This window comes from Pecten maximus, chromosome 2 (assembly GCF_902652985.1).
Source record: "Pecten maximus chromosome 2, xPecMax1.1, whole genome shotgun sequence".
NCBI classification, from domain to species: domain Eukaryota; kingdom Metazoa; phylum Mollusca; class Bivalvia; order Pectinida; family Pectinidae; genus Pecten; species Pecten maximus.
Window position 1 is genome coordinate 10,016,193 of NC_047016.1, and position 16,526 is coordinate 10,032,718.

Consider the following 16,526-nt stretch of genomic DNA (forward strand, 5'->3'; position numbering starts at 1 on the left):
GTTGTTTGGAACATTGTGTACATTACTGTTTGACAACCGTCGCTGGTCTAACACCGAATGTAGTTATGACAATATAATGTGTCAACTTTGATACCGACACGCTGTAGCTATGTCTTCCATGTAAGTCCTGCCTTCGTGTTTCTCGTCATGTTTGCGATAGCTTTATCTTCCTTGTTCTCAATCTGTTTCAGCTATCAATTGTGGGTTCCCCGGGAACCTGGTCAACGGCTGGCAGTCTGGTCATCGCTTCTTCTTCGGGGAGACGGTCAACTACCATTGTAACGAGGGATACGAACTGATCGGGCAGAGGACCCGGACATGTGAAGAAAACAAGAAATGGTCAGGATTTCTTCCCAAGTGTATAGGTAAATCGACAGATGAAGACGGTGGCTATCTACTGACAACAATTGGTCTTCTTTAATTTGAATGCAATCCCAATCACGACATGGCTATATATGTGATGTTGTTGTTTTTTGACATAATTTAATCTCATTCAAGACAAAAATAAGTCTAGTGACTGAGGATACACCATGCTTAAATAAGTATGCCAGGCTATCGGAAAACTTGTTTCCGAATTCAAACAGCGTCTCGCTGTCTTTAGTCTTTAAATAAACTTGCGCTGTTCGGAATCATTTCAGAATTTAACAAACACCGCTGAATTAAGCCTCGTCAAAATGAAACAAATACCACTGAGTTAAACCTCGTCAAAACAAAACAAAACACCGCTATGTTAAACCTTGTCAAAACAAAATAAGTACGCTGTGTTCAACCTCGTCAAAACAAAATAAGTTATACCTCGTCAATATAAAACCAAAACACCGCGAAAAATCATAAGATTTCTGATAGCATTGCATTTTGAAATACGGAACGGTGTATTGTATAACCTGTAAACCAAAATAGAACCCAACATATGTTAACACCTTTTCTCGCGTCCCTCGAACGATATACCATGATTTTACGGCAATGCTGAAGTCAGTCCATGGACAATCCAGTCCATATTCCTTAAGGGGAATAACTCCTGCTTTAGTTGCATCTTATCTGCTCTCTCCAATACTCTTCAGGGTGTGTGTACACTTTAATGTTCCTACTGTTCTATGATGCAGCTGTGGCGAAAAAGAGGAATAGTTGCTTCTGTTCAGGGAAGTATTCTCTCTTTTTACTGAGTATCAAGACTCCTGCTCTCAAAGCGGTGTGAATATCAAGATTCTAATGGGTTTCGTGGAAGATAACACCTGGGAGTTGGCAAAAACAACAGCATGCAGAATTGCTGAGTGGGTGAAATCCATTAGTTTAGCCATTCTATTATACACTTTTATACATTACCACACCTCATATCAAACATTCGCGTTCGTTCTGTTATTGTGAAAATTTCTTCTTCTTTTGTAAGAAAGACGATTTGGCAGTGAACGATTTTAAGTAAATCGAAGGTGAGATATTGAGAATAATTCCTTATTATCTTGGTTGAATTCGGAGACAAGTATTCCGATAGACTGGCATACTTATTTAAGCATGGTGTATCCTCACTCACTAGACTTATTTTTGTTTTCAATAAGACTTAATTGTTTGACGATTTTTTGTTTGGAGGACATCAGGCATATACCTTGTCGTCAATAAAAGACAGCAAGACAGCAATGGAGTGAAAACAAACCCCATAGTTCTAGCTCCGAGTCGATTCCTCGAAGGTTAATTCATCTGACATAACATTCTTTAAGGGAGAAACCGGGATTAATGATGAATCCACACTTACCCGCATCTCCAGATACCTGTACCAGTTTACAACAGTATCATAGAACCTGACATTGAAGGTCATTTGTGCAAACTAGAACCGCTGTGTGAGCTAAGATGGTATCATTATTGTGACTTATTATCGCCCCGTGACTTATTGTCGTCAATAAGCATATTGCCGTCCAGTGACTTATTTAGCATTAATGTCAATATATTTTTAATTTCATAGGGGCATGAAAAGAAATTGTTTGCAAACTTTTGTAAGAATGCGCTGTGGATTCATACAGTTGGCAAAATTTTGTTCGTACCCCATTTGAAACTAAAAAAATATGGACATCAATGCTTATGATTGATTTCTTAATTACAACGGGGAAAAAACAAAAACCTATGTATACAACTACCAAGTCAATAAAATTTAATTATGGATTTTTTTTTGACAAATCACTACGTTCAATTATCATATCCATGGCCTCTTGTATGACGCAAGTGACGTCAAGGACAGCCGATTCGCGCCTATTTCAGTCTCGGGGGGGGGGGGGGGGGATTCAGTCATGAAAGGGTCTCGTCATTTTCGAGATAAAAAAAATCAGATATGAAACGAGGAAGATACAGCAATCTCTAGGATGTAAATTATTGTTGCTTGGCGCCGATTAATGATTGGTGACCTAACCTGAGTCCCACACGTAGAGCAGCATATCTACGTCTTTTGTTTTACATCATGCGTCTTGACCAGTAGTGAAATATAACGGGGATGCCGTACACATTTATGTGTCAGTGGAAGTAAGGGTACCTTTGGAGAGCATAATGCATACTTGCCAGGCATTTTGTTTACATTCTGTAGTCATGTAAGCAGACGACGTTTTGTTTTGATGACGTAAGCCAGTTCATTTCGTAGTTCAACATGTGCGAAAATATAAAAATGATTTATGATGACAAATCCGTTACTGCCTCATGGTTATATTTTTCTTCTGTATGAAATGTATTCAAATATTTTACATTGTTGTAGTTCGCTTTTTTACAACATTGGAGGACAGTGAGCCGAGAAAAAAAACGTGAAAAAGAAGTAGTCCCGCTAGGTGGCGCGTTGACATTGACTCCTGCGAGCATTATCGAGTGGGCGGAGACTTCTTTGTTTTATAGAAATATGGATAGATAGAATTGACGAATCAGAAAGCAGCGTTCTGTGTACAAGCAGCGAAAAAATAATCATTGTTCTGTGACGTAGTGTGGTCGTGTGACCTGTGAACTAGTATCACTTTCCTAGTCTCGTACACGTTACCTGGTCATTTCTTGTAAACTAATACCAATGAGGATTATTAGGTTTGCAGCGGCATCATTATGTGAGGGCTTTGGATCAAACTTCACACAATGATATATGACCATAATATTCGCTGGCAAGTTCGGGTTTCAGAGTATTTGGGTCAAGGTCAAGGTCGATGTTACTATTTTAAGCGGGATCCAATAGAAGACATGTATTGTTTAGCAATAATCAGTGTGCTTGTTTTATTACAGGCAAAATTATAATCGTAAATATATATTCCGCCATGTCACAGAAAACTTCATCTCAAATCGCGAAATCTTTTTGCCAACAGCTGTGGAGTGCCCGATTTTGCGAGCGCCTCTCGACGGTACGATGGTTGGTTCCGGGAATGCATTCGGGACTGTTCTACGGTTCGAGTGCATCGAGGGATTTAAGATGTCAGGTTCTATAGAGAGGCGTTGTCAGGCAGACCGAACGTGGAGCGGCGAACCCGTCCTCTGTCAAGGTAAATTCACGCAGCCGCCATAAAATCGAGCACTTCGGGGTTGTGATCCCAAACTTTTCTGTTTTCTTATCTGTTTAACTCTATTTCAAACATGTTTTTTATTGGTTATCTGACATGAAATAGTTCTATTACAGTAATAACGTTCTATTTAGGTAATTGTACTAATATCAGTAACAAGGCCTATGAAGATCACGCGATCTTTGAACCATTATTCTTTAACTTTTGATTTGACATGCTGTTTTTTTTCTGTTGGTTGATTTCTAAAGCGTACTCGAGAAAGGCATTTCGAGGTCATGTTGCCAGTTTACATACAGTCACTTTTAAGTCCTGCTTGCTACCCAATTTTATATTATCCCGATCCATACTACATCGGATTGCAGATATGTTTTGAACGCGTGACGTCATTATTTGTGACGTTTCTCCTTCTAGCTCGCTCTCCAGGTAGCTCTCGAAACAAAAACTCGAGCTCGAGATGGGACTCACCCAATAGTAAGTCTGGTTACAAATTACCAAGTCTCGTACACGTCCGGACAGACTCCGAGATCTTGAAACTACTCGGGTCAGAGTTCATCCATTCAGATTCAGTAAATTTGGCGGAATCATATATCTATTACTTTGTTTTCTTTTCATAAGGATGAATTTTAGGTAGACAGATTGAGATTAGATAGATTTATCACGGTGTAGTTTTTGAATATTTTTTTTCTGATACAATATTGTGATGTAAAGACAAACAACTGGATATTGATGTGTATGCTTAGTTAGTACTTGCATGACTGCACTATCTTATTTTTTGTTTTGGCGTTATTGCTAGTGTCTATTACTCCTATATAGTGTCTCGGTAGACGATGGTCAAACATCTGGTCTGAAAAGCAGTTTGTAACGAGTTTATTTATGAAAATATCTAGAATTTCACACTGAACATAAGAACAGCGTGATTAGCTGAGATGAACTCCGACCCGACGAAGGTTTATAGAATTGGAGTGTGGTGTATTGGTGTAGTTGTGTGACCCCAGCTTGTGCACTATCCTCGCCTTCCGTTCCTGTCCATCACATGCCATCCCCTGCCTTGCTTACTTACAGACCAACTTTTTATCACAGAGGTAAACTGTCGCCTGCCCGAGCCGTTCTATAATGGCTACGTCCTGGGCGAAACAACGACCGTCGGGTCAGAGCTTTTCTTCAGGTGAGTCTTGTCCGTGTAATAAGAATACAAAACGGCTTTATGATAGAGTTTCATTTGCTATTTATCATAGAAGACGAAACAGCTATATGATAAGAGTTATATTTGTTATTTATCATTGGAAGACGAAACAGCTATATATAAAAGTTCTATTTGTTATTTATCATTGGAAGATGAAACAGCTATATGATAGTTTCATTCATTGTTAATCACTGACAGATGAAATAGCGATATGATGGAGTTCCATTCGTTTTTTTTTCAGAATATGCCTATCTATCTCGAAATGTATCTGTAAACGTTCTGTGGTCGTCAATTTATAAGTATGGGCTTAAACAAAACAGCTAGAAGTTGGCTAGACTAGAAATTGACTAGACTAGAAATTGGCAAGACTAGAAGTTGGCTAGACTAAAAGTTGGCTAGACTAGAAGTTGGCTAGACTTGAAGTTGGCTAGACTAGAAGTTGGCTAGAATTTGTAATAGGAGAAGGCCGAAGATTCGATTATAAACCATCTGCAGATGATGTTTTAGGAATAATATGGTTTGGAATATCAAGAACAACGTATTTTGACAAGGTCGCGAAGGAGAGAGAATTATTTCTATTATATATGTACGTGGACAAATGATAATTGAATGTTATAAGAGATTGGGCATTGGATGCTGCTCCGTTTGGGAAGGTGGTCGACTGGTCGGAGCTGTTCTGTTTGGGAAGGTGGTCAACTGGTTGGAGCTGCTCCGTTTGGGAAGGTGGTCGACTGGTCGGAGACGCTGGTCGGAGACGCTCCCTTTATGATGGTAGTCGACTGGTCGGAGCTGCGCCGTTTTGGAAGGTGGTTGACGAGTCGGGGGGTGGGGGCTGCTGCACCGTTTGGAGGGCGATCGACGGGTCGGAGATGCTCTCTTTAGGAAGGTGATCGACGGGTCGGAGATGCTCACTTTAGGAAGGTGGTCGACGGGTCGGGGCTGCACCGTTTTGGAAAGGTGGTCGACGGGTCGGTGCTGCTCTCTTTAGGAAGGTGGTCGACGGGTCGGTGCAGGAATTAAAAGGAGGTGTCGTGACGTTTGGAGTCATGAAGGAGTTATCATTTTATATGTGTTGAGATTGTACGTATGTATTATGTGCCTGAAGTAGTATCACGTGGAACACCACCTGACGTTACATGTATCACGTGTACATATCTTCAATGGAATACATATTCTTTCCAAATAAAACTTGCGCATGTCTACTAACGTGGCATGTTTGATGTTACTGGAGTAGGTTTTTAAAGTAACTGACAAGTGTTTTATATCTACAGCTGTAATGTTCGTACCAATTTTGAGGGAGATTCACTGTCCACGAGATGTTTGGAGACCGGGGAATGGTCTGACCGAATACCTACTTGCTGGGGTAGGTGCAATAGATACTTGTTATCATTTAACGTGATGGTTTCAGTTAATGTCATTCATTTAAACATCTGAATATTGTCTATAAAGTACACCAATACGAGTATTCTAAATCAGATGTACTTGTTCCTTGATCATATCGACCAAATGGACTAGGAAAACATTTCAGTGATGCGTTCATACATAAGGAACATACATAACAATTAAATTGAAATTTAGTGTCGGAAAGATTTGATATTACTATAAATGTTGGAATTATAAACTTAACATATCCCGTTAATGGTTTCCGAATAGCTAAATATCCCTTTACCAAACGTTATTTCACAAAGATGAGATAGCCGTTGGATTTCGGATACATGTTTTCTCAAAATATTTCGCATCCAAAATATGTAGTTAAGATACGACTATTTGATTATCAGGGCAGTGCGAAGTCCCCACTATATTGAACGCCTCTTTAGAAAAGTACAAAGAGGGTGAATGGGTGCGGAGTGGCCGAGATCTGGAGTATCAATGTAAAAACGGCCTCGTTCCCGATGTAACCAATCGTGTGAGATGTTACAACGGAACTTGGACGTCACAGCCACGCTGTGTACCAGGTAAAACATTTTAATTCAGATATCTTGATGAGAAATTACGTGTGAATATACAGAAAGTACATGTCTTATTTACGAAATCCACTTTTTTTTTCTGGTATAGTCCACATGAAACTGCTCTCCATACATTCCTAAGATTTAAATTTAAATCAATAATGATAGGATAGAATAAATCTAAGATATTAAAATGACGGCCAGGAAAGAGCTGAATGATAATATCAGGGATTTTACATTTGGCATAGGCAATATACATCCGGAAAATAACTTTGAAGCGAATGAGGTACAACGTACACTGTAGTTATGTTTATGTACGGACACAGTCAGTGTCATTTATTAGTGTAAAACGTAGTAACATTGCGCAACCAAAACTTTATATTTCTCTGGTTCTAAAGGTTAGGCAATACCAATAATTGGATGTGACTTATGGTCTCACGAGTTGAAGCCATTTTACTTGTAGCGGCTTGTCCCCAGCCCCCACCACACGTTGACTACGGTCTGCGAGTTTTTGACGGTTTACGGCACAACAGCCGAGCAAAATACATCTGTAGGAATGGTTTCCGGCTCCGGGGCATGCCCGCCGACAACTCCTTCCTCACCTGTAAATTTGGTTTATGGACGGGAGGAAAACCAGTCTGTGAGGAATGTAAGTATTATCAAGCGAAACAAGATTTATTTGTTGTTAAAATATTGTCCTGATGAGCCCGAATATGTCGATAGGTTCCCCTACCATGACATTGTCATATAATCTTGTTATCCGTATTCTTATTTTTTTTTATTTGATGTAATCTACACAATCGAACATATTATTTCAGTTTATTGTCCAAACCCTGGAACGATTGCAAATGGAAAAATTTACAAGAATGGTCTTCGGGCAATATTTGATTTCCGACATTACATAAAAACAATCCGACATGGAGACCGGATCCTCTTCAAATGTAAGGAGGGCTTCGTGCTAGAAGGACCAAGTGGTGCCACATGTGTCAATGGACAATGGCGCCCACCAATTAGTGACCCGGATCACAAATGCAAACCCGCCACACATGCGCCGTTCCCAAAACTGTGGATACCATTGGAGGAAATGCCTGAAACGTAATCCCGCAATGTTGATTTGTGTACAAAGTGATGGGTAGCAGGGGAATTTCAACTGTGATTTCAAATATTACGCATGTACTCTTTCTTGAATTACTTTGCTGAATAAATTTGATGTCACTTACATGCTATGGGCGATAACTCGAAATGCCTCCATTATAAACCACTCTATTACAGGCTTTGAGAAAACAACTTTTTTCTGAATTATAGAATTTATCATAGAAGTATAAAGGTCAGCATCAACCTAGATGTTTGTGTATTGTAATTAGTCTGTTAGAGTGTAAGTCGACGATCTTTTTACAAATATTATCATTGTGTGATGTAATATAAATAGCGCCTGTATCAAAAATATAATGATGAGTTTATATGGCGTCTCGTTTACGGATTATTGATTATATTAGTGGTGAGAACAAAAACATAGTCCTAGCACTCACTTATAAAAGGTCTTTAATGGAACCCGGGACAGGTGCACGTTTTCGTCGGAGTTATAATTTTTATATATTTTCATGTATTCTGTGTATATTGTCATACAGAAACTGATTAGTTTGAAGTGTACTTACGTCATCATATTGTACCATCATGTTGTACATTGTTTCTGTAATACACATCTGCTCCCCATTGTCATATTTCCATAATATCAAACCATTTTATCAGTGACATAAACGACATCAATCAAAATACGTGTAATAATTGAATATTGATTTAAAGGTAAAACAATTTTACACGAGCTGGTGTTTCCACGGAAACGAGTTAATATGCATTTTTTTAATCTTCACCAATAGTTTAATTGCTTATTTTGTTTTTATTATAAAACGCCCCACGTAAACTGTTCATTTTCTATCCCCATGATGACGTCATACTATAAAATAGAAGTCTATGATGTCATTTTATAATAATATGATGACGTGATACCGTTTTAAATGATGTATATGCAATAATAACAGTTAAATCATGTGATAAATCAAAATATACAAAATACTTTTGACCATATGAAAATACATGTTTGTATAATTCAATGTAATTTTTAAAATCATATCTCTCGTTCATGTCGCTTTTTAACTTCTCCACTGCATTCTCGTGTACCTATCTTTGTTGTTTGAGCAAGAATATCATCTACATATTTTTCGGTTAATTTAACCAAACCATATAACATATGTTAGGACATTGCGACATACAAGATACCATTATTTTACAAAATCTTATATCATTAGATATATAAATACTGATAGATGTTCATTAGATATATAAATACTGATAGATGTTCATTAGATATATAAATACTGATAGATGTTCATTAGAGATATAAATACTGATAGATGTTCATTAGATATATAAATACTGATAGATGTTCATTAGAGATATAAATACTGATAGATGTTCATTAGATATATAAATACTGATAGATGTTCATTAGAGATATAAATACTGATAGATGTTCATCAGATATATAAATACTGATAGGTGTTCATTAGATATATAAATACTGATAGATGTTCATCAGATATATAAATACTGATAGGTGTTCATTAGATATATAAATACTGATAGATGTTCATTAGATATATCAATACTGATAGATGTTCATTAGAGATATAAATACTGATAGATGTTCATTAGATATATAAATACTGATAGATGTTCATTAGAGATATAAATACTGATAGATGTTCATTAGAGATATAAATACTGATAGATGTTCATTAGATATATAAATACTGATAGATGTTCTTTAGAGATATAAATACTGATAGGTGTTCTTTAGATATGTAAAAATAATAGATGTTCATTTGAGATATAAAGAATAACATATGTTCATTAGAGAAATGAAGAATAACATATGTTCATTAGAGAAATGAAGAATAATAGATGTTCATTAGAGAAATGAAGAATAATAGATGTTCATTAGAAATATAATTACTGATAGATGTTGTTTAGATATATAAAAATAATACATGTTCATTTGAGATATACAGAATAATAGATGTTCATTAGAGTTATAAAGAATAGGAGATGTTCATTAGAGATATACATGTAAAGATTATTAGATAATTAGAGATATAAAGAATAATAGATAATTAGAGATATCAAGAATAAAAGATGTTCATTAGAGATATAAAGAAAAGAAGATGTTCATTAGAGATATAAAGATTGATAAATGTTCATTAGAGATATCAATAATATTAGATGTTCATTAGAGATATCAATAATATTAGATGTCCATTAGAGATAAAGAAAATAATAGATGTTCATTAGAGATATAAAGAATAATACAACCTGTAGATGTTCATTAGAAATATAAAGAATAATAGATGTTCATTAGAGAGATAAAGAATATTAGATGTTCATTAGAAATATAAAGAATATATTATATAATTAGAGATATAAAGAATAATAGGTGTCCATTAGGGATTTAAAGAATAATAGATGTTCATTAGAGACATAAAGAATGATAGATAATCATAAGAGATATAAAGAATGATAGATAATCATAAGAGATATAAAGAATAGTAGATGATCATTAGAGGTATAAGAATAATAGTTATAAGGATAACCATATGTTTAACTGTCATAAAATAGTACAACACGTCTTCTCGTGACACCTTGTGAAGTAATCATTCAGTCACGTAGTAAATATTGTCATGGAAACATTATGTCATGAAAGTCGATAACAACAGGTTTAATACCAGAACTATTTTGCTAAATATACGTGTAATTGTCGTATTTTTGATAATTAAAACATTTGTGACTTTTTTGAGGAAAATGTGTCTGTTGTTTTTAAATCCAGTTGTGAGAGTTTGTATGATGGCTAATTATAAATGGGTGTATTATCAACCATCAACAATCAACTTCCGCTCAGAATGAATGGAGGAATGTCACATTTATATGCAGATTTAATAAGATATAATTCCGCATATCGGTAGTTATCATCGTACCACCCACCAATGACTCGGTAGTTATCATCGTACCACCCACCAATGACTATCGGTAGTTATCATGTTATCATCGTACCACCCACCAATGACTCGGTAGTTATCATCGTACCACCCACCAATGACTCGGTAGTTATCATCGTAACACCCACCAATGACTATCGGTAGTTATCATCGTACCACCCACCAATGACTATCGGTAGTTATCATCGTACCAACCACCAATGACTATCGGTAGTTATCATCGTACCAACCACCAATGACTATCGGTAGTTATCATCGTACCACCCACCAATGACTCGGTAGTTATCATCGTACCACCCACCAATGACTATCGGTAGTTATCATCGTACCAACCACCAATGACTATCGGTAGTTATCATCGTACCAACCACCAATGACTATCGGTAGTTATCATCGTACCAACCACCAATGACTCGGTAGTTATCATCGTACCACCCACCAATGACTGTCGGTAGTTATCATCGTACCACCTACCAATGACTCGGTAGTTATCATCGTACCACCCACCAATGACTATCGGTAGTTATCATCGTACCACCCACCAATGACTGTCGGTAGTTATCATCGTACCGCCCACCAATGACTCGGTAGTTATCATCGTACCACCCACCAATGACTGTCGGTAGTTATCATCGTACCAACCACCAATGCCTCGTTAGTTATCATCGTACCGCCCACCAATGACTATCGGTAGTTATCATCGTACCACCCACCAATGACTCGGTAGTTATCATCGTACCACCCACCAATGACTGTCGGTAGTTATCATCGTACCACCTACCAATGACTCGGTAGTTATCATCGTACCACCCACCAATGACTATCGGTAGTTATCATCGTACCACCCACCAATGACTGTCGGTAGTTATCATCGTACCACCCACCAATGACTGTCGGTAGTTATCATCGTACCACCTACCAATGACTCGGTAGTTATCATCGTACCACCCACCAATGACTATCGGTAGTTATCATCGTACCACCCACCAATGACTGTCGGTAGTTATCATCGTACCACCTACCAATGACTCGGTAGTTATCATCGTACCACCCACCAATGACTATCGGTAGTTATCATCGTACCACCCACCAATGACTCGGTAGTTATCATCGTACCACCTACCAATGACTCGGTAGTTATCATCGTACCACCCACCAATGACTATCGGTAGTTATCATCGTACCACCCACCAATGACTGTCGGTAGTTATCATCGTACCGCCCACCAATGACTCGGTAGTTATCATCGTACCACCCACCAATGACTATCGGTAGTTATCATCGTACCAACCACCAATGACTATCGGTAGTTATCATCGTACCAACCACCAATGACTCGGTAGTTATCATCGTACCAACCACCAATGACTATCGGTAGTTATCATCGTACCAACCACCAATGACTCGGTAGTTATCATCGTACCACCCACCAATGACTCGGTAGTTATCATCGTACCACCCACCAATGACTCGGTAGTTATCATCGTACCAACCACCAATGACTCGGTAGTTATCATCGTACCAACCACCAATGACTCGGTAGTTATCATCGTACCAACCACCAATGACTCGGTAGTTATCATCGTACCACCCACCAATGACTCGGTAGTTATCAGTGTACCACCCACCAATGACTCGGTAGTTATCATCGTACCACCCACCAATGACTCGGTAGTTATCATCGTACCAACCACCAATGACTCGGTAGTTATCAGCGTACAACCTACCAATGACTTTAGGTAGTTATCATCGTACCAACCACCAATGACTCGGTAGTTATCAGTGTACCACCCACCAATGACTCGGTAGTTATCATCGTACCAACCACCAATGACTCGGTAGTTATCATCGTACCACCTACCAATGACTATCGGTAGTTATCATCGTACCAACCACCAATGACTATCGGTAGTTATCATCGTACCACCTACCAATGACTATCGGTAGTTATCATCGTACAACCTACCAATGACTTTAGGTAGTTATCATCGTACCACCTACCAATGACTATCGGTAGTTATCATCGTACCAACCACCAATGACTCGGTAGTTATCAGTGTACCACCCACCAATGACTCGGTAGTTATCATCGTACCACCCACAAATGACTCGGTAGTTATCATCGTACCAACCACCAATGACTCGGTAGTTATCATCGTACCAACCACCAATGACTCGGTAGTTATCAGCGTACAACCTACCAATGACTTTAGGTAGTTATCATCGTACCAACCACCAATGACTCGGTAGTTATCATCGTACCAACCACCAATGACTCGGTAGTTATCATCGTACCAACCACCAATGACTGCCGGTAGTTATCATCGTACCAACCACCAATGACTCGGTAGTTATCATCGTACCAACCACCAATGACTTTCGGTAGTTATCATCGTACCAACCACCAATGACTATCGGTAGTTATCATCGTACCAACCACCAATGACTCGGTAGTTATCATCGTACCACCCACCAATGACTCGGTAGTTATCATCGTACCAACCACCAATGACTATCGGTAGTTATCATCGTACCAACCACCAATGACTATCGGTAGTTATCATCGTACCACCCACCAATGACTATCGGTAGTTATCATCGTACCACCCACCAATGACTCGGTAATTATCATCGTACCACCCACCAATGACTCGGTAGTTATCATCGTACCACCCACCAATGACTCGGTAGTTATCATCGTACCAACCACCAATGACTTTCGGTAGTTATCATCGTACCAACCACCAATGACTATCGGTAGTTATCATCGTACCAACCACCAATGACTATCGGTAGTTATCATCGTACAACCTACCAATGACTTTAGGTAGTTATCATCGTACCACCTACCAATGACTCGGTAGTTATCATCGTACCACCCACCAATGACTCGGTAGTTATCATCGTACCGCCCACCAATGCCTCGGTAGTTATCATCGTACCAACCACCAATGACTCGGTAGTTATCATCGTACCAACCACCAATGACTATCGGTAGTTATCATCGTACCAACCACCAATGACTATCGGTAGTTATCATCGTACCAACCACCAATGACTCGTTAGTTATCATCGTACCAACCACCAATGACTGTCGGTAGTTATCATCGTACCAACCACCAATGACTCGGTAGTTATCATCGTACAACCTACCAATGACTTTAGGTAGTTATCATCGTACCACCTACCAATGACTATCGGTAGTTATCATCGTACCGCCCACCAATGACTCGGTAGTTATCATCGTACCACCCACCAATGACTGTCGGTAGTTATCATCGTACCAACCACCAATGCCTCGTTAGTTATCATCGTACCGCCCACCAATGACTATCGGTAGTTATCATCGTACCACCCACCAATGACTCGGTAGTTATCATCGTACCACCCACCAATGACTGTCGGTAGTTATCATCGTACCAACCACCAATGACTCGGTAGTTATCAGTGTACCACCCACCAATGACTATCGGTAGTTATCATCGTACCAACCACCAATGACTTTCTGTAGTTATCATCGTACCAACCACCAATGACTCGGCAGTTATCATCGTACCAACCACCAATGACTCGGTAGTTATCATCGTACCAACCACCAATGACTCGGTAGTTATCATCGTACCAACCACCAATGACTATCGGTAGTTATCATCGTACCAACCACCAATGACTCGGTAGTTATCATCGTACCAACCACCAATGACTATCGGTAGTTATCATCGTACCACCCACCAATGACTCGGTAGTTATCATCGTACCACCTACCAATGACTGTCGGTAGTTATCATCGTACCAACCACCAATGACTCGGTAGTTATCATCGTACCGCCCACCAATGACTCGGTAGTTATCATCGTACCACCCACCAATGACTCGGTAGTTATCAGTGTACCACCCACCAATGACTGTCGGTAGTTATCATCGTACCAACCACCAATGACTCGGTAGTTATCATCGTACCACTCACCAATGACTCGGTAGTTATCATCGTACCACCTACCAATGACTATCGGTAGTTATCATCGTACCAACCACCAATGACTCGGTAGTTATCACATAACCACCTACCAATGACTTTCGGTAGTTATCAGCGTACCACCTACCAATGACTATAGGTTGTTATCAGCGTATAACCCACCAATGACTTTCGGAAGTTCATATATCTAAGGGTCACCGAAGAACAAAAACATGAATGAAGGGGATAAAAGGTAGGTCGGTCGGGTTCCCATAAAAGCTCCTTTACTGGGAACTTTAACAAGCAACCACGAAAACAAGTTTATACACAACGAGCGTATCTTGTTAATATACAGAATGACTGTCTGTACTTTATTATTCTTCCGTTATATAGGATCAATTAAACGACTGGAGTATTGTGGCTGATCCATTCAACAACTCTATCTCAAAAAATGACTACTTAAAGCTTGTTGTCTACCATCATTATCTATAGACAATTTAGCGAGACTAACTAGTTCGTCACTTCTGTCCCCTTGACCGTCATGATCCAGGAACGACACAATATATGGAAAACATCGCGGAATACGTATGTTAGGCGATGTTTTACATCTATAGTCTTGTGAGACGATTTGCAAGAAACAGAATAATAACAATGACACACAGTCTGAATTGAATATGGTCGTTTATTACACTTAACGACGGCTGTTACAAACTGTAACTTTACTGAAGACAATTGACCCAAGAAATGAACGGGTCTAGGTCTGCCACAATCAAATGACATTCAAATAAAAATAGAATGCATGTAACGGCATCATAAAATCAATCCAGTAACATGTATACAAACAAAAAATAACATCTATGCAATGCATACATCACGGAAATCCAAACGCAAAGAGAACGAATCATGCAACATTTATAAACAGGAAAAAGGATACCTAAATCAAACATCTATAGACTAAAATGTAGAAAACGTACACAGATATATGGAAAAATACAGGAAAGAATATATCTCTTTGAATTTAAAAGCATGAAGTATGACGATATACTTTAATTTCTAAATAAAAAAGCAACCAAAATTCCTTACAATTTCGGAAAGGAGAATTTTTTTTATATTTTATTCATTCTTTTTTTTATCTGAATGTACAATTTGCTTTGATATATCAAATATTGACCTCGACCGTGCTCACCTGGTATCGCCATTTCGTCAACTTCAGCTTCTGAACCAATCTGCTATATCATTGGTATTATTTGAGCGATATCAATGCGCGAAAGTATTTTGCTTGACCCCAAGCCATGTCTCAGACGGGGTCCGAGCCTGCCACAATGACTTCTGTACACCAGCAAGTGTGTGTTGTATTTAACAGAATCACCAACCACCTCTAGATGTAGATGGATATATCAAAAACATGATAAAAAGGTCATAAGCCAATCTTCTCGAACCCCATGCAAAGAAGGTACATATCGCATTTCTCAATGAGTGTCACCTGCCCACCCATTTGTTGTATTTCATCAACAACACGTGAGTTCAGCTTTAATGGCTTTGGCCGGGGTTTGAAGAGGTTTGTCAATTGCGGGATACCATTTGAAGAGGAGTAAAAGAGGGTTACTGTGACTTGCACTGCCGGTGTGAATGCCCCCTCCATAGTTAGAACAGACACTTGCAGCGAGTGCCTTTCTAGAAGTGTCTGTTTTGTTGTATAACCAACAAATACCACCGGGCCAATTGTTTGCTTTGGCAAGACATAGCTGCTGAAAGGGAAGATCAGGGGCGTGTTGCCTATTTCAGGCCAATGGATGTCACCTCCAAATGAAATTCTGAATGCATGTTACCCCAAGACATCTGTTGGGAAAGTTGATGCCAACAACGGAAATTGCTATCGTAATA

The 16,526-nt window shown here is 38.8% G+C and overlaps 1 protein-coding gene across 1 annotated transcript in view; it reads left to right on the forward strand.

Annotated features, from left to right (window-relative positions):
* LOC117316901 (protein lev-9-like) overlaps window positions 1-10,489 on the forward strand; it is a 55,371-nt gene extending 44,882 nt beyond the window's left edge. The window contains exons 7-13 of the mRNA XM_033871683.1: window positions 192-365; window positions 3,318-3,491; window positions 4,590-4,674; window positions 5,964-6,055; window positions 6,471-6,647; window positions 7,102-7,287; window positions 7,457-10,489. Of these exons, the coding sequence (XP_033727574.1) occupies window positions 192-365; window positions 3,318-3,491; window positions 4,590-4,674; window positions 5,964-6,055; window positions 6,471-6,647; window positions 7,102-7,287; window positions 7,457-7,737 (1,169 nt within the window). The 3' untranslated portion in view covers window positions 7,738-10,489. The remainder of the gene's footprint in view (window positions 1-191; window positions 366-3,317; window positions 3,492-4,589; window positions 4,675-5,963; window positions 6,056-6,470; window positions 6,648-7,101; window positions 7,288-7,456) is intronic.
* Window positions 10,490-16,526: the final 6,037 nt, after the last annotated feature.